The sequence below is a fragment of the Myotis daubentonii genome, chromosome 19 (assembly GCF_963259705.1).
Source record: "Myotis daubentonii chromosome 19, mMyoDau2.1, whole genome shotgun sequence".
Lineage (NCBI taxonomy): Eukaryota > Metazoa > Chordata > Mammalia > Chiroptera > Vespertilionidae > Myotis > Myotis daubentonii.
In genome coordinates this window covers 18,132,018-18,158,739 of record NC_081858.1, presented here as the reverse complement: position 1 = coordinate 18,158,739, position 26,722 = coordinate 18,132,018, and the positions used below count along the sequence as shown (strand labels likewise).

Sequence of the window (26,722 nt, the reverse complement as noted above, 5' to 3'; positions counted from 1 at the left end):
TAATATCTAAAAAATATATTGCATATATAGGGAAGAAAAATCCCTTGTGCCCACAAGGGAATGTTTGCTTGTTCCTTTCAAAGTTGTGACTGCAGCGTAGACGGTTATGTACAAACATTTCAAAGCATCAAGATGTCAATGGCTCTTCTTGGGTAACGTGTGCACACCTGTTAAATAACTACAACCAGTGCTTCTCTTTTAATAAGTCAGTGACTTAAAAGTCTGCTTCCTTTTCAGCAATAGTCACATTATGCTTTTTAAAAAAAAAACAAAACAACAAACCAGCTATAAAAACGTACAAATAGGCCAAATGTACAGATTGACAAAAGATGTACAAATTACATTTAAAAAAATAACACAGACTGATTTGATAGTAAAATTGCATTTGTGACCGAGGTCAACTCGTTTACTTAGTCTTTTTAACTTTTTTAATTATTTATTTTTAATACTGTGAGATATAGGAAAATAACTCTGCATAATTTATACAGTAAGTTGCCATCTGATTGGGTGACCCTGGACTGACGGTCTGACAAGCGCACAGCGCCTGCGGATCTGTTCGTGTTTAGAAATCCCTAAGACTTTTCAAAGTTCGGGGACTCACTGTCACTATCTAAAAAAAAAAAAAATAGTTATTTAGCTTTCTGTCTTTCAGGAATGTCTGCGCTCGCATGAACATTTCTTAGTTAATATCTTGACTATTTCTAGAGAAAATGGTCAGCCTAGTACATACTGCCCATTGAGAGGAATTCTCCAATGCCCATGGCTTCTTAAATACACACACATCTTCTTTCTTTTGAGTTCCAGTTGGGTGAAAACTTCACTGGCCTTACAACCAATGTTCCAGTTGCTATTCACTGAGTTCGGTCTGCCTAAAACAAGGTTATAAGCTTCCTGCCTCTATTTTCACTAAGTCTCAAACCAGAGCCTAACTGGTTAAGTCCACGAATCCTTAGCATAGTGAACCCTACGAGGTCCATGATAAGACCCGTGTGTGGATAAGAAACTACTTTGGTCATACAAATAATAAAGACGATTTACAGTTTCTTTCATAGAACCATGATACAACCATTCCAGTAATCTAAATATTCCATTCAGAAGATGATAGGAGATTGAGAATACACATTAGCCTACTGGCCCATGGAATTACACATCTCTTTGTTCAAGGTAGAGGAAGCAACATAAAAAAAGGGTGTTTTTTTTTTTTTAAAAAAAGAACAAATGCAAAGGTTCTATCCAACAAGAAAGAACATCCAGTTTTGTTTTCTCTTCAAGGCCACGTATGTCCTTTAGAGTCCAAAGTATTCCAGAGAGAGAGAGGGATGGGCTTCAGCTAGAAGACCACCGATGATTAAGCTTCTAGTAGTAGCTGCCTAAGTGTGAGGGCACGTGGGTGTTAGGATGGCGGGGGACATTGGGGTTGGGGTAGATTCCGCCCGTGGGGGAGGTCCAGTATTGTGAGGCCGCTCCAAAGAAGCTGGAGGAAGTGACGGGCATGGAGGACGGGTGGGGCGGGACAAAGTTCACCTTCTGTTGATGGGCGTGGTAGGAAGGCATGTAGGAGATGTCAGAAGGGTACTTGTACATGGACGACTCAGTTGGATGTGGCTGCAGTGCCTGGGCAATGCCATGGAAGTCAAATTTGTAGGCATACCTTTTGCCATGCACCTTGGTCATAATGTTTTTGTCATAGTAGTATCGGAGGGCCCGGCTCAGCTTGTCATAATTCATGTTGGGCTTGCTTTTCCGCTCCCCCCAGCGCCTGGCCACCTCGTCGGGGTCCGTCATTTTGAACTCGCCGTTGGTCCCCTCCCAGGTGATGCAGCTGGCGTTGGCACTGTCGGAGAGTAGCTCGAGGAGGAATTGCCACAGCTGGATCTGCCCGCTTCCTGCAGGTGGTGAGAGGAACGGGAAAACAGGACATTTCAGAATCCAATCCCCTAAATGCAAGGACCCCCTCACCCTTTGTAAAACAAAACAAAACAAAACAAAACAAGTCTGTATTTTCTTTTACATTCAGAATTGACTTGGCAGCCCCTCCTTTTCATTGTTGATTTGCTTTATCATTTGCTGCTGAGATGGGCATTATAAGGATAGTTAGATCTTAAAACAATTCACTCCAAGGCCTGGTGAAATGCACTGTGGGTAATGAGGTGCTGGATGGCCCAGAGCTAGCTGTGTGATTTGGGGCAAACCACAGCCACTCCTTTGGGCAAGAGTTTGGAATTTCTTCTTCTGTAGAGGCCTGAATCACTGGCCAGCTCTCACATTTAGTGATGGAGTGGTTCTCATGTCAGCGTAAGAGTCTGGGCCAGGAGGCTGCTGTCAGGCACAGGGAGAAGGTGTGGCACAGGCTTCAAGCTAACAGGATGCTCCTTAGCAGGGCACTAGCTCCCAGCTCCCAGGCTAAGTTCTACAGAGAAGAACCTGGGCCAAGAGGAAAGCAACAGGAGAAGAAGCTGGCTGGCTTCTTTTCCCCTGGGCAGAAAGGGCAGGCCCCGAACACTGGGCCTGGAGACACCGCAGTGTCAGTGCACACAGCTGGGAGGGTGTGGGCCTCACTCTTGCACTAGGCCAGCCTATCAGCTCACATGCTCAGCGGTCTTGATTTAGAACTCACTTTAGAGTTATTCTTTTTATAATAAATCCTTAAAATACACTGTCAAATTTACTTCATCTACAACTTTTTAGGGACACACCTCTTCTGTAAGGCCAGATAGCTTGCAATGCTTTCTAAAATCAAGAATAAAACGCCTTTGGCTGGGCCCATGTGGTTCAATGGTTGCACCAGGAGGTCACGGTTCTATTTCCAGTCAGGGCGCATGCCCAGGTTGTGGGCTTGATCCCAGTAGGGGATGTAGCTGATCAATGATTCTTTCTCATCATTGATGTTTCTATCTCTCTCTCCCTCTCCCTTCCTTTCTGAAATCAATAAAATTATATTTTTAAAAAAAGAATAAAACACCTTTGAAATATTTATTCATGTGTGCCTCGCAGGAGGCAGGTAACTGACAGCCCAGTGGCTTTGTATCCTCCCACCCCGTCTTTCCCTCCTGGAACCTCTCCCTGTGCCACTTATAACTAAGCTAAGGCTCATTGCAGGTGTGCAGTGCTAACACACTTGCTTTCTAGAAACGTCCTAGGCTAATGGACATTATTACCACCAAAGAACCCGCCCCGACCTCACTGGTACACTAGAGAAACCGGTGCTGAACTTTTCAAGGAAAGAAGTACATGTTACTCCCCAGTCAGGTGTCTGAACTTCGGACAGAGGTCTCTGTGATCTCACATGGCTATGGAACATTCTAGAAAGAAAATCCTGCAGGTCAAAGTCAACTCACCAGGGTTGGCTAGGCGACTGCTGGTTGGGCCCAGGATCTGATATGGATCTAAGGAGACAAAAAAGGAGATTTGCTTCACTGTTATTAAAAATATAAGAATAACAGCATCAACAATAAGAATACCTCAAGGGTTTGTACTTTTATTTCACTATCATAGAAAAGTCTGATTTCAGAAAACCTGACTGTTTTTTGTTGTTGCTTTTTTGCAGACCCCAAAGATCTTGATCACAGGATTCATCCCAGTATTTATAGAAACAACATGGAAAAGTAACAGCATTATATATTTTTTTTCATATTTGGTGTCTAAAGTTTGTAGCTAATGCTGCTATTATCTAAAACAGAGTAATACAACCATTTGGAAAGGAGGTGGCTATAGATTTCATCAAAACGAATAAGGTGAACATGGTTCATTAAATGGGCTTGAAGATCTAACAGTTAGTGGTCTTTAATAGCTCTACCCATTCCTAACAACTTTACACACCTCTGCTTTTCTGAGGAGGCATAAAATATACGCCCCCAAAATCAAGCAGCCGGTTTCTAGCCCCAACTATGTTATAAACTAAGGCCATTGGACCATCTTCGGGTATTAGTTTTTCTCATCTGCAAAATGAGTGGGTTGGGCTACTGGATCCCTCAGTTCCCTTCCAATACAGCATTCTGTGATTTTAAGCTCGGAAATGTCAACACTAGCCAGAATTTGTATTTGAAGTATAAAGTGGCTGTCCTTGTCTCTCAGTTTACTTAGCATGTATGTGATTAGCTATAAAAAAATCTTTGCAATATTGGTTTTACGTGAGGTTTGTCTCCTTTTTCAGGGGAAATCCTGGTAGAGAGCTTGATTACAACTTGACCACGTTGTTAAACGTTTGGTGCAATTTTGCTATTTTTATGGTTATAATTGCAATTTTAAAAAATCAACATGATTTTGGGGTTTCTGCTTAGGCCCACAAAATTAACTTTGAAGAGTCCTTATGGCCATTTAGCCTACCCTTTTCTATCCACACAGTATGACAACATGCATTTTTTGGGCAGGTCACATCTGATTTTTGTTGTTGTTAGGGATTCTTTGAATCTTTTATGTCAAATCCCCTGTCTTGTGTTTCTAAACTTTCCTGATGAATCTTTAAGTCAACTTTCTATTGCTCTGTCTTCAGTGGAGATGGAAACAGTGTTTGCCCATCTCAAAGCAAATGGCTTATTCAAACCTTAATCTCGGCTGTGTCACAGGAAAAAGACAGGGCTGGCCTTGGGGGTGGGCACAAGAGCCGCCTTCAGTTATATGAGGGATCTTCATATAGAATAGGAGGAGGATTTCTCCAGAGGGTAAACTAGGAAACTTGAATGAAAGTTAGAAGGAGGGGACTTTGGCTCCAATAATGGAATTGAGCCCAGCTAGGTAGTGAACTCCCTGTTGCTAAAAGTATTCAAGTAGAGGTGGGGCAATCATAAGACTGAGATGTTACAGAAGGATTTATAGACCTGGATGTCTCTAAGTTCCTTTCTAATGATAAAAGTCTCCAATTCCATGGTTTTTGAAGTTCCCCTGCCTAAATTGTTAAGTAGATCCATCACAGGAAGGAGGTGTTTTTGAAAGCAAGATTGGTGAAACATGAACGGTTTGGAGAGTACTTGGAACAGGGTAGCTCTCGTCAATGAGCTCTGTGGCTTTTAGCAAATCACTGCTCGCTGGGCCTCAGTTTCTTTATTTTACAAAATGAGGCATTGGAAGACTTCATCTTTAATATGCCTTTCACCTCTGACATTCAACAACCTGATTCCAGTGCCGGGTATTGGCTCTCAGATCTGTTACAGAGTCAAACAGAGACCCTACATGGAAAAGTGATGACACACACAGCACATTGTTTAAATCCTCCTCAGGTGGCCACATGGAACCAATGGCTGCGTGAGAAGCAGAGGAGGAGGGTTACACATCGTGGACAGGTACCTGGTTGGGGCCGCTGTTCAGTATTCTTACTCATTGTTTGTGCTCCTGCCAGGGGAGGACCTATGGCAAGAGAAGAGGAAATCCGGTCAGTGGGGCCACATGCCCGAAGGGGAGAGAAACATCTTGTCAAATGCCCTCTAGAGGAGGAGAAAGCTGCTTTCTCACTCACTCACTCACTCACTCATTCACTCACTCATTCTCTCACTCACTCACTCATTCACTCACTCACACAGTCACTCACTCTCTACTCATTCATCAACTCACTTTATCTTATAGCTATTTATCTAGACTCTACTGTGCGCTGGCCCGTTCTTGATGCTAAAGGTTCAGCCATGAAGCAACAGCTCCGGTAGAATTTACAGGTTAACGGTGCAGACGGTGGTAAACAACTATAAACACCTGGGATAGCACGGCTAATGGTACTGGGGCTATGGGTTTCATTGTAAAAACAGAAAATGTAGAGAGGTCCTTAAAGGGAAGGCGATGTTTGAGCGAAGATCACCTGCTTCCTGTGTTTCCTGTTTCCTGAGCTTCCTCCATGGCATCTCCCATGACCCTCCCCATTCCTTCCCCATTCCTGTTATACCCATTTTAGATTTGCGCTGTTTGCATGGCCTGAGGCTCAGTCTGACTGGTATCTTCATCACTCCTCGCTCTTCCCACTGACCCATCTCATGCTATTTAGCCGGTTTAATCTCCCTAAACCATTGCACTCTCTGTCTAAAAACCTCAGTGACTCCTCATTGACTACAGAATTAGGTCTGTCTTCTAGGTGTCCTTCATGCCCCCTTCCTTACCTTCCCAGACTTCTTTCCCTTCATACATCCCAAGCTCCAGGAACCCAGAGTCCTCCCCGACTGTCAGGCACATCAGCCTTGATGTCTTTCTCTGGCCCCCGCTTCTGGGAGGGTCTGTCTCCCCCATCACTGCAGGTCCAAATCCTGCTTCTCTCTCTAGAGCCAGCTCAGATGGCGCCATGTCCACTGATAAAGAGTGATGTGTGGAGAGTGAAGAGTAAAGACCCCCTCCCCAGCTGTTCTGAGCTCGACTCATCTTTGCGAACCCCAATGTGCCAGGTGCTGGGCACAGAGTAAACAAATAATCACACATATCATTGAAAGGGATCTTGGTTATTGATTGGTTATTGGGGTATACGTTTGTAACCCCAACTTCTTTCTTAAAATAATTCCCTTCAGCATCCATTCATGTGCTTGATATTTTACTCCCTACAGGTAGCAAGAGCGACACATTCTGGTCCTTCAGACTCAGGAGTCTGAGTCCTTCTCTTCTCCCTCCCCCCACTTCATGGGAGGTTTTGGGTCAGACTTCATCTCCAACTGATCTCTCAGACCCCTTCCATCTCCTCACCAGGTTATCCTTCATCTCAGCCCCTCATGAAACGGGGACAGTGACCTTGACGTGACTGAGCTTCAACAGTTTGAGCAGCAAAGTCATAGAGGGTCATTATCGTCACTTAAATGACAGAATCCAAATCCAGTGACTATGTGCTCACATAGAACCTTGTCCTGAGAAGCCTTCTGCCTTCAACAGTTCTCAAACCAAAGGCAATGAAACCAAACTCAAGGCTCTGAACAGAAACCCCAACCCTCTTTAAGGAACCGGTATCACTGACAGGCCCTAAATTGGCAATTGATTTTGATGTCCACTCAACAAACAGGAAGACAAATGCTCGCTCCTCTCCTTTTTTATCTCATGACCCCGCTCTCCACCCATCCTTGGAAAAATGTTTTCCTCCCAAAGACAGGGTGACATGTACTCACTTTTGTTGAGGCCAGAATTCATGTTATTGCTCCACCCTCCTCTCCTGACCGAGTCGTAAGAAGGATCTAATGAAAAATAACAAATAATCGTACATCAGCATCTCCTGCTTTGCAGAAAGATTGAGTGAAGATGCTCTTTTAGCAATCACGAGAAATTACATTTAATTCAGCAATCACTTTTCAGACACCACTAAATTCCAGCAGTGTGCCGTCGCCCTGGGGGAAAGGTGGGGTGAGTGGAAGGAACATGAAGATTCTGATTGGGAGCCAAAGTAACAGAAGAACCCTGAATTTGAAGTCAGCAGATTGGTTCAAGTTCTGTCCCCAACATTACTTGTCCTGAGGCCTTGGATGAATCACAATATATTCCTGCATTCAACCTTCTTTAATATGAAACTTAAAATTTACCTGATTTATCTACCTTGTAGGGTAGGACTAATGTTATGAAGTGAATGTGTGTGTTCTCCCCCAAATTCATAGGTTAATACCCAATCCCTGATGTGATGGTATCAGGAGGTGTGGTTGTTGGGAGGTGAATCAGTTCATGAGGGTGGAGCCCTGAGGAAAAGGATTAGTGGCCTGGTAAGAAGAGGTTATAGAGCTAGCTTGCCCACTTCCTGTTGCGTGAGGATACACTAGGAAGTCGACAATCTACAACCCAGAAGAGGCCCTGGCCAGAAGCTGATCACGTTGGCACTCTGATCTCAGATTCCCAGCCCCCAGACACATGGGAAAGAAATTTCTGTTGTTTATACATCACTCACTCTATGGTACTTTGTTAGAGCAGTCCCCACGGACTACGACAGGTGATGATCAAATGCTAGACATATGTGAGACCTCTTACAAAGCTTTCTGCAAATATAAATAGAAAGAAAACATGACTATAGCGGCTCTGAAGAGATGGGCAGCGTCCAGATTCAAGACTCCAAGGGAAGAGTGTCTCAAAGCCCAGGCCCATGACCTCTCAGGTGGCCGGCTCCAGCCCTTCCCCAACACACCCCAGGCTCACCTAGGCCCTCCTGTTTGTTCTTTCTTTCTTTCTTTCTTTCTTTCTTTCTTTCTTTCTTTCTTTCTTTCTTTTTTTTTTTGTTGTTGTTAATCCTTACCCGAGGATATTTTTCCATTGACTTTTCAGAGAGTGGGAGGGAGGGAGAGAGACAGAGAAACATCGAGGTGAGAGACACATTGATTGGTTGCCTCCTGCCTGTGCCCCGACTGGGGCTAAGGATCGAGCCTGCAACTGAGGTACATGCCCTTGACCAGAATCGAACCTAGGACCGTTCAGTTCGCAGGCCAACGCTCTATCCACTGAGCCAAACCTGCCAGGGCTCTCATGTTTTTCTCCTGAGAGTGGAGAGGGCTAGGCTTGATGACCACAGAGGAAGAAAAAAGGCCAGACGTGTGGCTGGAATAGGGGTGGGAACAAGAAATGAGGGGACGGAGCGATGCCTCTCCTGAAAATGACTAGGGCCTTGCTTCCAAATCGCCATGGGAACTGCTCCATTGAACCCGGACATCTGTGACCCCACCGTCTCCCACACGCCTCCAGAGCTGTGCTCAGAAGCCGCTCCACTGGCTGGAAACATCCCTTTTCCTTCCTCCTGGTGTCAGTCCCGTGGCGACACGGAGCAGGCATGGCAGAAGAGCTTGAGGACACAGAGTGATGACTTTCAAAGTCTTTCCATGAACAACAAAGAAACCATGAAAACCATCCGAACAAATGGCGTGCAAACCTCATCAAACAACAGCCTGACAGAGTGAAACACAAACCATCCCCTCTGTCCCTTCTGATCCTCTAACGAATTAGAATAAGAACCGCGAGGATAGACGGGCGCATCTGATCGTCTGTTCTAGTAGTTTCTGGCGAAGAAGAGCCAAAAGACAGGGAGAATGTTCTTGTGGAAAAATCCACGTGCGAGTGCACATTCCTCCCGGTTCTGGAAAAGCCAGTGCAGTTTTGAAATGACAGTATTTAGCAACTGGCATGAAAAGCAAAACAGAAAGTGAGGGGGTGGGGGTGGGGAGAGAGAGAGCAGGGAAGGGGACAAAAGGGTGACAAAGCTCAAGTCATTTACGTGGTCTGCTTTTATTTTCACTTGACTTCTTTTTTTTTTTCACAATTCCTCCTGCAAGCAGATGCCTCTGCTTGCCTAAAAACGAAATAGAACAAAAGCAAATGAAAAACCTAACTTGTTTACAGGCTTGGAATGCGGTTGACAGCCCTCGTGGGCATTTTTTGGGGCTGTCCTGAGGGGGTCTGCCGAGTGTGTGCAAAGCTGGTATAAGCCAAAGGAAAGATGGGGTTCAAAGATTTTTCTGTGGTGGGGATGCTGGGTAGGCCTGCAGTGATTTACTTTGGAGTGACTTCTGCCATGTACTGAGTGGTTGGCCACAGAGTGGATATTAAGTAATATGAAACATGTTCTCTGTCCTTGCATTTGACTATGAGAAGATAACTATGATTGTGAGGAATGATGGGTAATGGACCACAGGAGTGGTGGAGACATTGAGGCTACTGGAGGCTAAGGTGGGAAAGGAGAGTGTCTGAACTGAGCGAGACCTCCTTGGAGAGAAGAGAGTGAGTGATGCAGACAGACATAGGGCAGAATCGGGGAATGGGGTGTACAAGTGAGGTCTGGGGACAACCATTAGAGGCAGCTGCAGGACTGAAGTAGAGGAACGGGTAGGATGAGCGGGCTAGAAGAGGGGGCCAAGGGCATGTTCAAGGCCATGTTGATGGCAGTAGGCAAGTTTAATGACCTTGGGGTGCAGGCAGTGGAAGCTCAGAGATGTTATGGGCAGGTGGCAATGCCATGAAAACTGGGGGTGGTGGAGGACGAGGCTTGTGGTGGTGTGTAGGATGGGAGAGCGCCTGGGGGAAGGAGGTGAATTGAGTAGGAACAGAACAGAAAGTGGAATAGAAAGTGACAGATTCATGCAAAAAGAAAAAAACAAATCATTAAGTTCCAGGAATTGGTGTGTGTTATCTGAAGTCCTGACTTGCCTCCTGACTTACTGCACTGATAAGATCTGTCTCAAAGTTTTCTAATCGGTTTTTCTGCTCATTCATTCATTTACTGAAGGCATCCTCTATGACAGCCATGTTATATTCGGAACCATTTTTTTTTTAAGCCCAAATTATGGTTATGGCTATCATTACCATTGACTCCTTTTTTAAAAAAATTATCTTTATTGTTGAAAGTATTACCCATGTCTCCCTTTTCCCTGACAGTGACGCCCTCCAACCATTCCCTACCCCCAGGCCTTCACCTCACTATTGTCTGTGGCCATGGGCTATGCACATATGCACATAAGTTCTTTGGTTACTCCCTTTTCACTCTCTTACCAAATTTTCCTCCTATTTTTTTTTTATTCTAACTCCAGGGACAGAGCAGACATGTAACAGCTACAAAATGCGTGGGCTAATTCCCCATAATGGACAGTGGGAGGTGATGGCTAGGTTCTTCCGTAACTCTAATTGCCCGGTCAAGGCTGAAGTTGGTGCCTTATCAGGAAGTGTCTGACAGCCCATCTTGGCTGTGGTTTCTCAGGGTGTTGGGGCTGCAGAGCTGTAGGTCATGATCCTCCCACAGGCCCACCTGGGACTGGAGGTGGGGGTAGAGAGGGGGATGGGGGAAGCCTGGCTGAGGGGACGATGGAGGTCCCAACCAACACGAAGTCCTCTAGTGGGTAAAAATGAATCAACCGAATCAGAGGCCACCAGCCATCAGCCTGGGCTGTGTTCTCACAGCAAAGCTAACAGAGCAGTCAATAGCAATGGCCATTCGGAGGCTGGTGTCTCTAGCTTAGGGTCTGGGAGCCGTGTGTGCATCTGAGCAACAAACACCACAAGTCTCCCTCCCATTGCTTTTGCGCCCCCAACTATTTGATGGAAAGTCCTGCTCCTGGCGCCTGAATCTACAAAGGAGCCCCAGTTTCTTCACTGAGGAGTTTAACCAATGTCTCTGTGGCACAGGGCTTTGTGGGGGCATCCACTACCTGTTAGATTGAAATGAAAGCCAGTATTTCTGGAGGAAGTCCTAGTGCAGAGACAGAGCATGAGCACGGAGGAGGCCAACGCCAAGAACCAAGAGCTGGCGCTCTGCCTGGGAGGTCTAAGAACCCAGGCTGCCTTGCAGATTGAATGAGATATCCAAGCAAACACCTGGCACGGGGCCTAGCACCAAGTCAGACGTGGAAAATGTCAGCAATTAATGATAGTATTTGCATCGCTATTATAAACTGAAAGGACGTTCAGAAGACCCACAAACATGTTCGCCAGCCCTACCAAACACACATAACTTCCCCCTCCCCTTTCCTCCCCTCGAGCTTCCTGTGCTCTACTTCTTAGTTTTCCATTGATCACTGAACTTAATCAATAATTAATTCATGTTTATTGTTTATTGTCTTGCATCTCCCAGCTGAATACCTTTCTTCTGTTCTCTGACATTATCAAGCACCTAGAATAGTGCCCAGCCCAGCAAGTGCAGAGTAGATATTTGTTGAATGAACAGATGGGCCATATTTTCTTTCTTGCTAAACATCCACATTTCCTCTTACGTTTACTACTTCACTGGATAAAGAGAATTCAAGGGGCCTACCCTTCCTTCTCCGCACTGAGCCGTTTCCAGGGGACTCTGCTAACCCCGTGTGCCTTCTGAGAGTAATGGACAACAGCCCGTCTGCTACAGGCACTGGCTAAAATCTGTCCCCACAGGGAAGTCAGGGACTAGATGCCACTTATTGAAGTGGCCAGCTTTTTACTTTATACATTTTCAATGTCATTGTTGAAAGGAGAGCTTGTTTTTCTTCTACTAACTGTCGTGCAAGTGAACACTGAGCAGCGTGGTCAGTTCTGGTCCCGGACGCACAAGCAGAACTATGTCTAGAACCAACATGAAAAGGCTTGGCCCAGGGCGCCAAGCCAGCGCCTGGCGTGCCTGCACAAACACTACCTGTGGCTGTGACAGGCCTCCCTGACCCCGGCTGGCTGCCATCGGGCGTGGCGGGTCCCCAGGTGGGTGTGCTGGTCCACGGAGCCACCTGAGTGAGCACCAGCCCCCACCCTCGCATACAATGCCTGCTGTCTGCTTCCTGGGAACTGGCTTCTGGAAACAGAGCGTAGGGAGCAGCCAAGGGCACGGTGTGACCGACGGCAACCAGCAGATGGTTGACAGTCGGGGCTGGTGTGTGGTGCCAGCCTGCTCTGTCAGCACAAAAGCTCACCCGCCTCTGACAAACCCACTTTTGACTTGGGGGAAGGCTGCTGCCACCTGGCTGCGTAGATGACAAATATTGTGATGATTGCCCAGACGAGTCACCAAAAGGGCTTTGCCTAGCGTTTGTGGTTTCAGGCGGTCCTGAGGTCAATGTTGGCCACAGCAGGCAGAGACCAGAGCGCTGTGTGGAGAATGTGGGCACCGCCAGGCACCGTGGGGAACTCCGCCTCCCGCACACAATGGCCCGAACAGCATCTCCATCATGTGACGCTCGACGTGGCTCCGTTGACACTAGATGGCCTCTTAGATTCCAGGGGAGCCCCCCGGGGAGAGAAACCTGAGCGTGGAGACTTGTTTCTGAAAGCCCAGCTGGAAGGGGAGGCCTTGTCTGGGCACAGCCATCTCATAGACAATCCAGTGTTAGCTCAGTTTCTGTGTGAAGCTTTCAAACGGGCCTCAGAAGTCTGGCCAAACGTCTCAGGAAAGACATTTTTCTGCCCTGCTGCCCACGGTTCACCGTCTGAAGGCCCCGTGTCCCGGCGACACGCGGCTCTCCACTTTGTCATGACCTCACCGGGAGGCCCTGGATGCAGGGGAGCCCGCACACAAGGGCCTCTCTCTTCACTCCTGACGACAGAAGGCCACCCTCTCAATTACTTGATGGAAAAAGACGAATGTGCCCTGAACCTTCTTGGCGAATTTCTGGTTGTGCCGAGAAGGCCGGCAGCGCCTCGCCCTGTTTATCCTTGGAGAGCCGGGCTCTGAATCAGACCTTTCAGCCCAGGAGGGGGCACGGCTGCTGCAGCTCAGAGCGGGGGCTCCTCTTGGCCAGATCCTGACCTCCCTTCTCGAGAGAGCCAGGATGACCACGGAGCAGGGCGCTAGGACAGAGGACGCTGACCCACAACCTTGACCTTCCCCAGAAAGAGCCAAGTCGGGCAGGCGGAAATGCCTTCCCCAGGCTCTCAGAGGAATGCGCATGGGAGCACCATCCATGGTGTTGGTGGAGGACTGGGCTGGATGATCCACCCAAACCCTTCTCTCTCTCTCTCTCTCTCTCTCTCTCTCTCTCTCTCTCTCTCTCTCGTCCTGGCTTCTAAGGGCCGCGTCTGGCCACCAACCCAATTCAGGCTGCTTGCCTCGGGGCTCTCCTCCATGATGCCTTTGAGAATGCACCCCGGCCTGTGAACATCTGCTCTGCTTCTGGAACCTTCTCAACCCACAACTCGGGACCAGCTTCTTGTTAGCCACGGTCTCTGCTATAACCCCTGCGGGTGATCCCTTCAGATGCCTGACCTACAGGCCTGGCCTCCCCTGCAGACACGGTGCACAGGCCACCAGTGCATAAGCGGTGAGCATCTCTGTGAGGTGCAGGCTGCCCCTGCCAAGGCGTCCTTTCTCTCTAGAGCAGTGGTTCTCAACCGTCTGGCCCTTTAAATACAGTTCCTCATGTTGTGACCCAACCATAAAATTATTTTCGTTGCTACTTCATCACTGTCATGTTGCTACTGTTATGAATCGTCATGTAAATATCTGATATGCAGGATGGTCTTAGGTGATTCCCTGTGAAAGGGTCCTTTGACTGCCAAAGGAGTTGAGAACTGCTGCGCTAGGGGGCTTTACCTCTGTGGTGGCGACATGGCTTTCAGAACCAGGCCGCCCTGGGTTCAGGTCCCAGCGCTACCATTTGCTCTGTTGGGTGACCTGGGGCAAAAGGTTCCTCACCCCTTTTGTAACCTCAGATTCTGCTTCTCTAAAATGGACGACTAACGACTACTTTCTAGGGCTGCTAGGAAGACGAAACAAGCATTTGCTACATGGCGACTTGAAAATAGACGCACTGTACCTGTAGGCCACAGGACCTCGCCTGCACCGCTCCGAGGTTTATCTTGGTGAAACAAGGTTACAAAGCGCAGCAAGGAAGGCCTGGGGAAGGATAGGAGGAGGAAGGACAGTCCCATTCCTGCGATCCCGACCACTGACTCCCAAACTGGAATAAAGGGTGGCTCTCTTTCAAAAGAAGAAATGGCCTGGCAGCTGTGGCTCAGTTGGTTGAGCATCGTCCTGTGCACCACGAGGTCTCTGGTTCGATTCCCGGTCGGGGCACATGCCTGGGTTGCGGGTTTGATCCCCAATACGGGTCGGCAGCCAATCCAAATTTCTTCTTCATCTCATTGATTTTTCTCTCTCTCCCTCTCCCCCTCCTCTCTCTCTAAAATCAGTAAACACACAGATACACACACACACACACACACACACACATATGTATGTATATGTATATTAAAGGAGGAAATGGATTATCCTGGGCCCCAGTTTGAAGAATATCACCCTGAAAGGTAGTGAGGGGGTGCTGGTGTATGAGGCTTAGGTTTTGACTGGCAGCCTCCTTGCACCCCTGTCAGCTCACAGTCCCTGTGCAGCTGGCTCTGAAGCGGGGTCCTCACCTCATTTCAACCCGTCCTATAGGGGCAGCCCAGCCTCCGCCTCAGTGGCATCTTATTTTACAAAGAGCAACAGAGGATCTTGGCTTCCACTGAGACCCCAGGAGGAGGGAAATATCTAGGGAGGACTGTCTTCAAACTTGGAACTCAGGGAAAAAAAAACATCCTGGATCAGGTTTCCTTTGCTCAAGGACCTCGTCCTGGAATCCAAACAGTGCCTCGGCTCAGGACGGACCCGCTGCGTGGAGAAGAATGGAGGCACTGTTTCGGATATTATATGTGCAAAGGACAAAAAGACATATGAGCAAAATGCTTGGGGGGGGGGGAATGGATGGATTTGAAAGAGGAAAAGTTTGGAGAGTCAAGTGGCGCACCGGCCGGGCCCGGCCCCGCCACAGTCACGCAGGCTGCCTACTGAGCCGGCCTCTCCCTCACTTTGCTTCTCTTGTGGGCTCCGTGTCTAAGTGACACCGAAGTCTAAATGACCTCTTTATTTTGATAGGGCCTCAAAGTGGGTTTCTGAGCCAGCCTTATGCAGAAAGGCGATTCATACTGACTAGGTTAGTTGGATGTTTGCCCGAACCACCCCCTGCCCCCTTCCTCCCGCCCCTGGCCACCATCGGGCCATGTAGACACAACTAAACTGCCCACTTCTTCGGTCAGATCTGCCTCAGGTTTAAGAGGATTCCAGGCAGGAAAAAAAGAAAACCTAACTGTTCGCTTAGGAACTAGGCCTTGGGGTTCAAGGAGAGGTGGTCTGTCTGGGTCCAGCCCCCTCCACTCTGCTCAGGGCCTTGATCGGAACCTCTTAGGCTGGCATTTCACAGTGAGGCTGTTCTCACGCTCTCTGGCGGCGAGGGATGCAATCCTGTGCCTGCGCCACAAGTAACTTGTGCATCTTTTCCTCCCAAAATTCTACAGGTTAAGGGTCACCTGGAAGAGTCCCGTGTTTATCGCCCTGTCTGGTCTTCTAGTGCAGTGGTTGGCAAACTCATTAGTCAACAGAGCCAAATATCAACAGAAGAACGATTGAAATTTCTTTTGAGAGCCAAATTTTTTAAACTTAAACTACATAGGTAGGTACATTGTTATTAACTTAATTAGGGTACTCCTAAGGCTTAGGAAGAGCCACACTCAAGGGGCCAAAGAGCCGCATGTGGCTCGCGAACCGACCAGGGTTCTAGTGGAATTCTTTTTTAAAATATGTATTTTATTGATTTCAGGGAGGAAGGGAGAGGGTGAGAGATAGAACTGGGAGGTCAAGGTTCGATTCCCAGTCACATGCTCAGGTTGCTGGCTCAATCTCCAGTAGGGGGCATGTAGGAGGCTGCCAATCAATGATTTTCTCTCATCATTGATGTTTCTCTCTCTCTCTCTCCCTCTCCCTTTCTCTCTGAAATCTATCATATATATATTTAATCTATTATATATATATTTAAGTGGACAGGGAAGTCATTCTAAACATGCCATCTTCGTGACCTGGTGGTGAGCATGACATGCTTCTGTCCCTGAATCCTGCATCCACACAGCGAGAGCCCAGGAGTTGAAGAAAAAGAGCCATCAATTCTGGAAGTTAGAACATGGTCTTACATAATAGACTCAGAGGCTTCTTTTCAGACTGGAAGGTACCTCAGACATTATCTAAACCAGACATGCAAATTAGCACTGGCCTGGAGGCCTGAAGCATGAGAGAAATCATATGTGGCCATATAAGAATTTTAATAGAAATTGAAAGTATGACTCATGGCATGAAAACTTCCTTTCTCTAAACTCCTCTAGGATATTGGGCAGGACTGATGATTCTTTTACAGGCAGGCCAAAAACCGTTTAAGCTCAAAGATTTTTCCAAATGATACCAAGAACAATTTTCATCTCTTTGGAAGAGTCGTACCTAAATGCTATCAAGCATAAGGCTGTTTGTGGTTTTATTAAAGGCTCCAAAGATTTTCATGGGAAAGGATTCCATGACTTCTCTTTCATCCATTCCAAACAGGGAAACAGTTCGTTGCAATAGAGAGAATGCTCGATTGGGGTTCAGAACTCCTTGGTTTGCCTCACATCTCTGTCAGCTGTGTGAACTTAAGCAAGTGGCTAATGCCTCCAAGTCTCAGCTAACCTATCTGTAAAAGGGAGATACCCAGGGGAAAATAACTCCTCTAAAATTTAAGAGCCTGGAAAAGCAAATGGCCTATTTAATCCTCACAGGGTTACGTTGAGAATAAATGAGCTCACGCATGAGAAAATGCTTCAAATACTCCAAAGTGTCCTATAGAATTATAGCTGCTATTCTTTTCCAGAGTTTAATTCATGGGAGATGAGAAGGTAATCTTTCTTGTGTCAACCAAAGCTAATTTCCTATGGTTCTTTCTTTAGGAAAGCAGAAGGATTGAGTAAATGTTAAATTAAATTGTCAAAGACTACATTTTCCTTCCCCAATGAATCCATTACTGTCAGTAGTACTTACTGAATAGCTACAGGGCTGGAAAAAGGGCATAGGAAAAAAAGTCACAATTAGAGACTAGAAAGTACTGGTGTAGTAATTAGGTTCATGGATATCTTGTGTGTGTGGGAGGGTTCTGAGAAGTGATTGTAGTGTCTGGGAGTAAGGAAAATATATCTTGAAGAGGCGGGAACTTGAACTGGGCCCTGAAGCATGTGTTGGATTTTGATAAAGTAATAACCTCACTTAATGAACCACTTTCTCCTTAGAGTACGCCTGACACAAGAACTTGAACTTCTTCACGGAGGCATGTTAAACTTTTTATTGACCTTCAGCTTACAGATCTCTGAGACTCGAGAGCAGTGGTTCTCAACCTTCTGGCCCTTTAAATACAGTTCCTCATGTTGTGACCCAACCATCAAATTATTTTCGTTGCTACTTCATAACTGTAATGTTGCTACTGTTATGAATCGTAATGTAAAGATCTGATATGCAGGATGGTCTTAGGCGACCCCTGTGAAAGGGTCGTTCGACCGCCAAAGGGGTCGCGACCCACAGGTTGAGAACCGCTGCTCAAGCGGAAAAGCTGATATATGTCCTGGTTAGTGTTTCTAGCCATAGTATTTCTTCCTCGAAGACTATCTTCTCCCAAAAGAAATAAGTTCTTTTTTATGTCAGCTAGGGGTTTCTCTAAAGAGAGGAAGTTGTGCTCTAGCTGGTTTGGCTAAGTGGATTGAGCATTGGCCTGTGGACTGAAGAGTCCCAGGTTTGATTTCAGTCTAGGTTGCGGGCTCGATCCCCAGTAGGGGGTGTGCAGGAGGCAGCTGATCAATGATTCCCTCTTATCATTGATGTTTCTATCTCTCTCTCCCTCTCGCTTCCTCTCTGAAATCAATAAAAATATATTTTTTAAAAAAGAGAGAGGAAATTGTTACATCTATAAAAAGAACTTGGGGAAAGGTTTTATATTAAAAATAGAGGCCTGATGCATGAAATTCCTGCAAGAGTAGGCCTTCCTTCTCCTGGCTGCTGGCACCCGGGACCCAGGATTCCCTCGCAGCCCTGGTTTCACCCGGAAGGTTGTCCGGTCTAATTAGCATATTACGCTTCTATTATTATAGATAGCTGATGATGCTACCAGAACATGCCCCAAACTCCCACACCACTGTCTGGCAGGAGAGAAGCTCCCTTCTCTTTCTCCAGGAGAGAGATAGACAGATGGATGGATGGGTAGAATTTGCTTTATGAGCATGAGACTAAGCAAGCTTTAAGTACTCTCCAGCTACTGCTGCCCTCAAAGAACCTCCCTGTAGAATTTCGAAATCAGTGCTTGTAGCAGAACACACGCCTTTGGAATACTCTGTGTTGAGGTGGGCCATTGGGAGCACTTGTAGACCTGGCCTTTGATTTCCAAAATACTTTGGGGCCCCACTCCTCAAAAAAGCCAACGGGGGTCACTTCTAGTTTCTATGACAAACCAAGACCACACGGTCGTGGAAATGGAGTTACAGCAACCGAAGGCAATTTCATTTTGAGTCTTAGTCTTGCTATCTGGAATGGGATGAAAAATGTGAGTCAACGTGAAAGTTGGTAGAGATGGGAGGCCTAAAATAGTAGCAGTTAAGAATGTGGAGGTGAACTGGAAATGCAAAAACCCCAGTGGCCCACTTAGTAAGTGCGAAATGCCACTGAGAGGTGATGGAGCTCCAGCCCACTGAGCACTCAAGGTCACAGTCAGGGAGGCCCCTCCCTGGCCTTGCTGAGAGAAGCTGTAGTCTGGCTGAGTCTAATTGGAAGGGTGCTCTGGGGGTCAAGTTGCTCCCAAGCACCTTTCCCACAGCCTATCACATCCCTGATTTCTCCAGGGAGCATCTAAGAACAGCCTTGATAAACATAAAGACAAAAGACATGCCCAAGGAGGGCAGGAAAGTCAACGTGGGAACCTCTAAGCATCCAGGACCAGGACCAGGGCCCCGGGTACCTTTTAGCAGAGGGAGGAGAAAGCCCCACACCATAGTGGCAGAAAGGGATTGCTTTTCTGTTCAGGACTCCAATAAAGCCCTCGATGGTGGGGGTGGTGTAGGGGGGAAGGCTTCAGAAGCAATGGAAGGCACTTATTTTAAAAACAAAGATGCTCAGCTCCATCTTCCTCCTGGGCTCCTCCACCTGCCAAGGGCGCATACGAATGAGAAGGCGGAGTGGGATGGGGTGGCTGGAGCATCCTGGCAGGTGTCTTTAACATGGTCCCAGGTGTTGGGATACCTTTCTTTCTCTTCCTTGAGAGCCACGGGCCAATGAAGCTTATAGAGGCCAGGGATTGTCTACCTGATGTAATTTGAGGGACATTTCACAACTAGATTTATTAGACTGATACCCATCTCCCCCTCATTATAAAAAATTAAGTGTATTGCAATCTTATTACTCCATATATCAATTCCTTTTCTAAATCTCTCATTTTTTCTTTATTATTTAAAATGTGATATTAAATACACAAGAAAGAATAATGTTATGCGAATTAGAAGGCGTCATAGTAAAAATAACATCTGTGAAACCACTAATATGCTTTGTGAGACGCAAAGACCAGAGTAGACGGAGTCAGGTCCCTGATTTTTTGGGGGCCATAGCAGGGATCTATTAATCTAATCATGCCTAGTAACAACTAGATGATGTCAGCTTCCTGCAAGAAACGGCCTTTCCTTGGGGTGGTGGAGGGAACAGGAAGAGGCAACGGCGGAGCCCTGTCCCTGCCTGGCTGGGGAGGGGCTGCAGTAACAGATTCCGTCCTGCTTCCCATTTGCCTTGTGACTTGGGCTTAACCTATCTGTGCCTCAGTTTTCACACGTGTAAAGTAGGGATGTGAATAGTACCAACTAAATGAGGTTGTTATGAAGTATAAATGTGACGCGAAGAGAAAACTTCTTGTCACATAGTAAGCACTTCATAAATGTTAGCGGCTATTGTGATGGGGAGGGCGAGAAGAAAGGTAAGGAAAGAAGGGTGAAATGAGCAGAAGTTAAATTTCCTCACAAGATCACTTTTTTTCTTGGCTTACTTCTGTCCCTGGCCTCTTTCATATTGGCACACCGAGCAGGGAGACCCAGATCTGAAAGGCCTCCAAGGGGAGTTTAAGCTGATTAAAAAAAAAAAAAAAAGCCCATGGGCCCTGGCCTGTGTGGCTCAGTTGGTGGGAGCATCATCCCATGTACCGAAGCGTCTTGGGTTCAATTCCAGGTCAGGGCACATGCCCAGGTTTCAGGTTCTGTCCCCAGTCAGGGCACCTGCGGGAGGCAACCAATTGATGTTTCTCTCTCTCCCTCTCCCTTCCTCGCTCTCTACAACCAATAAACATATCCCTCTGGGGAGGATTAAAAAAAGGGCCAAAGGGTGAAGTGGAACGCCCATCTTATAACTGAAGTCTGCTCTTGGCGAGCTCCTCCCCTGCTCATGGATGGGACTGATCAGAGGAATCCCCTGGGAGTCCAATGAAGGGGGAATTCAGGGCAAGGTAGAGGAAAAGGCAAGCACCATCTGCAGTGGACAAAACCAAAACATCATTCCCATGTTTAGAAACGTCACTCTTGGGAAGCGGTTCCAAGCATTTTGCCTATAATTTTCATCCATCCGTCCCATGGCCTTGCTTGAGTTCCCATCTCCAAGAGGCTTGATGTCTTGGAAGACAAAAGACCATTATGATGGGATCTGTTGAATGCTCAACTGCAAAACAGGAAGTCCAAGCAAAGTACGTGGGGAAGGGGTGCCGAGCCCCTGCTGAGGTAGGTCATCTGGGCCTTCACGGGGAGTGTGGCTGCCTAGCCTACAGAAGGGGTGGGAGTGAGACCGGGGAGGAGGGATACACGAGGCAGAGAGAGGCCAGGAGACAGTCAATGTCGAAGACAGAGAAGACAGGAATCGTTCACAATTGAAGGGTGAATTTTTTTTTTATCAGATCCTACATGGGCAAAACTGCCCCATTGGGCACAGCGATCAGGTCTCTGACCCGGAAGTGATTGGGACTGTTCTGTGCCTCTGGGGGTCCCACATAGCTGAAGCTAGGCGGCCTCCAAATGAACACACCAGAAAGCTTGGCTTTGCCTCACCATCCCTCACTCCCTGGTGGCAAAATCACCCGGTCTGAGTAACTGGATGGAGGCGGCAGGAGGGAGAAGGGCCCCACTTTGAATGGTTGGGGGGGTCAACCCTGAATTCTCTCACAAGGAAATGTCTGGGGTATACGCTGTAAAAGAATGAATTAAACCCAGAAGCTGAGGGCAAGGATCATTAGAAGACTTTTGTGTGCATATTTTGTAAAAGATCCTCAAAGGCATAAAACCTGCACGTGAGTTATTCTTGAGATGGAATTCCCTCATTTCCAATCAGGGAATCCACGCCGTCACTGGCACCAAAGGAAAGAAGACACGCCCTGGCCACATGCCTCTGTACCTGCGACAGCACCACACCGGGCGCTGTTGGCCTCCTTATCCCGGAACAAGGTTACACTTGACCCAGGAAACGGGCGAAGCGCCGGCCATAATGGAGAGAAAGTGTGTCCTGGTCGCCGCGCAACCCACATACGTGCGGTAACAGCACACGCAGCACACCCAGCGAAAAAAATAGCGGTTCTGTTCCTCAGAGAAAGGAAGGAGAATGGTTACTTAGAAAGTGTCCCAGACAAGCTGTCAGATTGAATTCGGAGGCTGGAGTCTGACTCCGGGACAGGCCTGGCTGGCGGAGCTCCCTGGGGACTGGGGTTTCCTGCCTGCTTCGCTTACAGACAAGGATTCTTTGTTTCCAGCTCTCTCTCTCTCTCTCTCTCTCTCTCTCTCTCTCTCTCTCTCTCCTCTCTCTATCTCTCTCTCTGGTGAAAAAGAAAAAAAAAAGCACACACAAAAGCATGCTGCTCTCCAAAAAGGGTCAGATCGAAAGCAGACAAAACATTAACTCTGGAATTTCAAAGGAAAACAATTTTTTTAAAAAACCAAGAGAGCAAGCTACTGTCTATTCTGTAATAATAAATCTTGCCTTTGGCCTGCGCACGCGCGCGCGCGCGCGCACACACACACACACACACACACACACACACACACAGCCAGCAATCATCCCCACTTTTGCTAAAAATGGATTAGAGGTATTTCATCATAAAGGAAAAACATAGACTGACACAGTTCTTAACAGGCCCTCCCGCGAGTCCTCATAGCCTTGGATTTAAGTGCTATGTAGCGGACCTAAGCCGGGCCGCCGAGCCATAGGACCTGCTGCATGAGAGATGTTATTTACTCCCTAAAATAACAGGGCATTACCTCACAGCGTTACAGGTCTTTTCCGATGGCACACGTGTTCCAGACCACCCCCCACACACTACCCCGGCCAGGGCGACAGCGCGCGGCCCATGCCCACGCGGAACACCCGAACACATGCTCCCGCGCCCTCCACTCAGGGTGCCACGTCCCCGATGCTGGACCTGGAAACACGGCGTCCTCTTTTACTGCATGATACATACGGGGAGTGGAGGAGGGGGGGGCCAGCTTTAGGCATAAATATTCTGCTCTCATCCATGTTCTCCCATTAAAACAAAAGTTCTCGGGGCATCTTTTCAATTATTGGGAATTTCAAAGATGTAGAAAAGCAGAGAAGAGCCCAGCTGGCGTGGCTCTGTGGTTGAGCCTTGACCTCTGAACCCAGTGGGGCACATGCAGGAGGCGGCCGATCAATGATTCTCTCTCATCCTTGATGTTTCTATCTCTTCCTCTCTGAATAATCAATAAGAATATATTTTAAAAAAGGGGGGGAAAAAGAAAAGCAGAGAGGAAACTACTGAACCCCACAGCCCCTTCATCCTGCCAATCATATTTCAGCCCTTCCCCCCTTCCCCTCCCCCCTTGGTCGCTCTGAAGCAGATCCCTGGCTCCGCCCCTTTGCTGAGCTTCCTATCTCACAGTGACACAGCCCACTTTCAGTTTCCTGTGCTCATGTCACACTGAGGCCTTGGTGCCCCCGGAGGGCACACTCCTACACACCCCCAGGGACTCCCCTGGCCCCTTCTCCCAAACCCAACATGAACACACAGGGCTGCCCCATCTGCGTGGCTCAATGGTTGAGCATCGACCTATGAACCCAGAGGTCAGGGCACATGCCCAGGTTGCAGGCTGGATCCCCAGTAGGGGGCATGCAGGAGACAACTGATCAATGACTCTCCTTCATCATTGATGTTTCTCTCGCTTCCTCTCTGAAATCAATAAAAATACATAAACACACACACACACCACACACACACACGGCTCCCACACCACAACTCCCATACGTGTAGGACAGACCCAAGCACATTGGCTGATGCCTTCCTTGTTTACCATCGTCCCTTCCTTTCAATACCCATTCCCAGCAGGACCATGCTGCATATTTCTAGAGGCTTCCCATCAGCCTCTACAATTCAGCCAGAAAGGACGGCCCAGGGAGGGCGTAGCATGGTCTATATCACCCACACTCCAATGCACAGTATCAATAACTTATTGACCCATGGGTGACTCTGACCGTGAGCCCCTAAGGATAGGTGCTGGCTGTGCACCCTACTTCCTGGGCTGGGCCTAGCATCCCCTACACGTGGGCTCTTCATAAATGAAGAGATGAACGGCTGGAGTGGAGAAGGGCAGGGATCACAGACACGATCCATTCCTGACTAAGGTGCTGAGTGACTTTAAGCTCTGCCACCTGCTGTTCGCTCCCCATGTGGCCTTGGCTGGACCCGCGCCATCTCTGGCCTCCAGTCCCTTCTGTCACAGGAGAGGCTGGAGTGGATGGATGTCCAACTGTAGCATTTAATGATTTTCCATCCCTTCGTTACTCTCAGAGAGCTTCTCGTATGTAACACGTGGTTTTCTGTGATGATATTCAGATTCCTAGTATTCCTTAATAGTTCTATAGGTGTATCTCCCTAATAAGATGTTAAGCAATGTGGCGGCCTCACCCGTGGTATCACCATGCCATAGGATATGGTGGCTCCTTCACCATCCTCGGCACAGTGCTAGCATACAGTGAACCCTCGACGTATCCTAATTCTTTTGCAACAAGAATATCATTATAGTTAGAATTCATGGGGCTAACACTGAGCACTCAGTGGTGTGTCAGACACGGTGCTGAGCGATTTATGGGCGCAGCATCTCGGAAGGGACACTAAAACAGCCTCCTTTTCTACACGAGGACACTGAGGCCGAAGAAAGAGTGAGTGACTTGTCCAAGGTCACACAGCCTGTTGCGTTCAGAGCCTGAGATTTTAATCACTATGTTTTAATGCTGAATTGTGAGATGAACACCCGCCTTAGGTAAATCGAGCGCATTCATTAAAGAATGTTCCAGATGCTGGGATTAAATACACTGAGAGGTGAGAGGCAGCCTGGAGGGAGGAACAGCAGAGGCCTCCATTTGCACCCGCTCTGCTCCAGCACCTGGGGGGCTTCAGATGAACCCTGTCCAGTCTGTGTCCCGTTGCTTTATGGACAGAATGGGAATCATGATAACACCGGTCCGGCCGTCTCATGGGGATGGTGGGAGGCACAGACGAGATCCTGGACAGTGAGGAGCTGCAAAGTGGGGGGGGGAGGGAGGTGCTGTGTGCACAGGCCCTGCCCCTGGAAACCGCCTCGAGAGACTAAGGGCTCTCGCGAGCATGGGCTTGGGGCCTGTTAGGCATTTTGCTGTAAAGGACGCAGAAAGGAGTGTCTCCTGCCCCCTTTCCCACACTTGGCCTGCCAGCACACAGCCGTTTTCTCCATCAGCCGCGGCCCTGCAGGCGACGGGGCTCCGAGGCAGACAGTGTGCCCTGTGGGGAAGCGATGCTGCACTCGGCACAGGTCCTGACCGGCTTCCCGGGCTGCGGCTGGACGCTCGGGCTCCACGGGCCATGGAGGATTTGTGCGTTCCCCGAGTTCATAAACAGGGAGCTCAGTCTCCTCCGCCTTTTGGGGAGTCAGAGGCGTTTACACAGATCCAGCTAGACCCCAAGGAAGTGAGGGTTGTGCAGGCAAAGGAGAGACCTGCTGGCTCTCACAGGCTGCATGTCCAGCTGAGGACACGGAGGTCAGTGGGCCTGGCTGCAGGACGTTCATGTCCTTGGAAAGGCCACTGAGCTTCTAGAACCCGTGTCCTCCCTGTAAATTCAAGTTACCACCTACCTATTCAGGTGTTTGTTGTTGTTTTTTATTGATTTCAGAGAGGAAGGGAGAGGATGAGATAGTTAGAAACATCAATGAAGAGAGAGAATCATTGATCAGATGCCTCCTGCACATCCCACACTGGGGATGGAGCCCACAACCCGGGCATGTGCCCTGACTGGGAATGAACCATAACCTCCTGGTTCACAGGTTGACGTTCAACCACTGAGCCACACCGGCTAGGCTCTCCTATCTACTCTTTCGATACATACGATGAGGGCACATAAGGAAAAAATCCCTGAGATATGAACGATGCACTAAGGTGAAGTTGTCAAATCAGTGATGATTATACCATCATCAACGACAAGCCCTGACCAGGTGGTCCTTTCACTCAGCCTGCACCTGCATTAGTACATCAACTGGCCCTGCTCTTCCTTCTTTAGGTGGATTTGGGGCCACGAAAGGTCAAGATCACCTGCCCAGAGTGCGGCTCTGAGACGGTCTTGCTTTCCTTTTTCTAGCGTGTGTATGGCAGGGCTTCTCGATTTGGGCTACAAGCGACAGAGTAACCCAGGGGCTTTAAGAAAAGTTTCCACGCCCACATGTCTCTCCTAGAGATTCTGAATTAACTGGTCATGTTTGGGATCTGAGCATCAGTATTCTAATTTTTTTTATTTTAATTTCTGCATTTTTATTGTTGTAAAACATACAAAGAATTTACCCCTTTTGGCCATTTTTCGGTCTGTGTTTCAGTGGCATTCGGTGCATTCACATTGTGGAAGCATAACCATCAGAACGTTTCATCTTTCCACACGGAAACTGTCCCATTAAATAAGAACTCGTCATTCCTCCTCTCTCTCCCCCAGGCCTTGGAGCCACCGTTCTACTTCCTGTTTGTCTGGCCAAGGTACCTCAGAGGAGTGGAGTCGCACAATATCCGTCCTATGGTATCAGCATTTTTAAAAAAGCTCACCAGGTGGTTCTCTGTGTAGTGAGGACTAGGGGGTAGTGCCAAGTGGGGGTACGTATGAATTCATCTTTGGGGAAAGAGGATAGAATAGGGATGCAGGTGGGGTGATAGTGGGAAAACTGCAGGGACAGAAAAAAATAATGGGGGGAATTCAGATCTCCGTCCAAACGACACTTAGGCCAGGTCTTGTTTCTGTGGAAAGTCAGCCAGAGGGGAAAGGCTGTCTGTCAGGGAGACCGTGTGCAGCAAGGGATGTGGATCCCACAACCTGGGTTTGAGTCCTGCTCTGCTGTCGAGTCCCTAGGTGCCCTCCAGCGAGCAATTTAATGTCGCCCGGCCTCACTTTTTCCATCTGCAAAATGGGGAGAACCATGTCTACCTCCCAGGGATGCTGCCGGGCTCGAGAGCAGAGGCCCAGCACGTGAACGTGTCGAAAGCATCACGAAT

At 48.0% G+C, this 26,722-nt stretch overlaps 1 protein-coding gene across 2 annotated transcripts in view; it reads right to left on the bottom strand.

Annotated features, from left to right (window-relative positions):
* Window positions 1–265: 265 nt before the first annotated feature.
* The window catches only part of FLI1 (Fli-1 proto-oncogene, ETS transcription factor), a 124,923-nt gene continuing 98,466 nt past the window's right edge, over window positions 266–26,722 (bottom strand). For both annotated transcript variants that reach the window (XM_059676831.1, XM_059676832.1), the window contains exons 6-9: window positions 7,065–7,130; window positions 5,284–5,343; window positions 3,339–3,386; window positions 266–1,886 (exon numbers count right to left, since the gene is read on the bottom strand). In XM_059676831.1, the coding sequence (XP_059532814.1) occupies window positions 1,357–1,886; window positions 3,339–3,386; window positions 5,284–5,343; window positions 7,065–7,130 (704 nt within the window). In that variant the 3' untranslated portion in view covers window positions 266–1,356. The remainder of the gene's footprint in view (window positions 1,887–3,338; window positions 3,387–5,283; window positions 5,344–7,064; window positions 7,131–26,722) is intronic.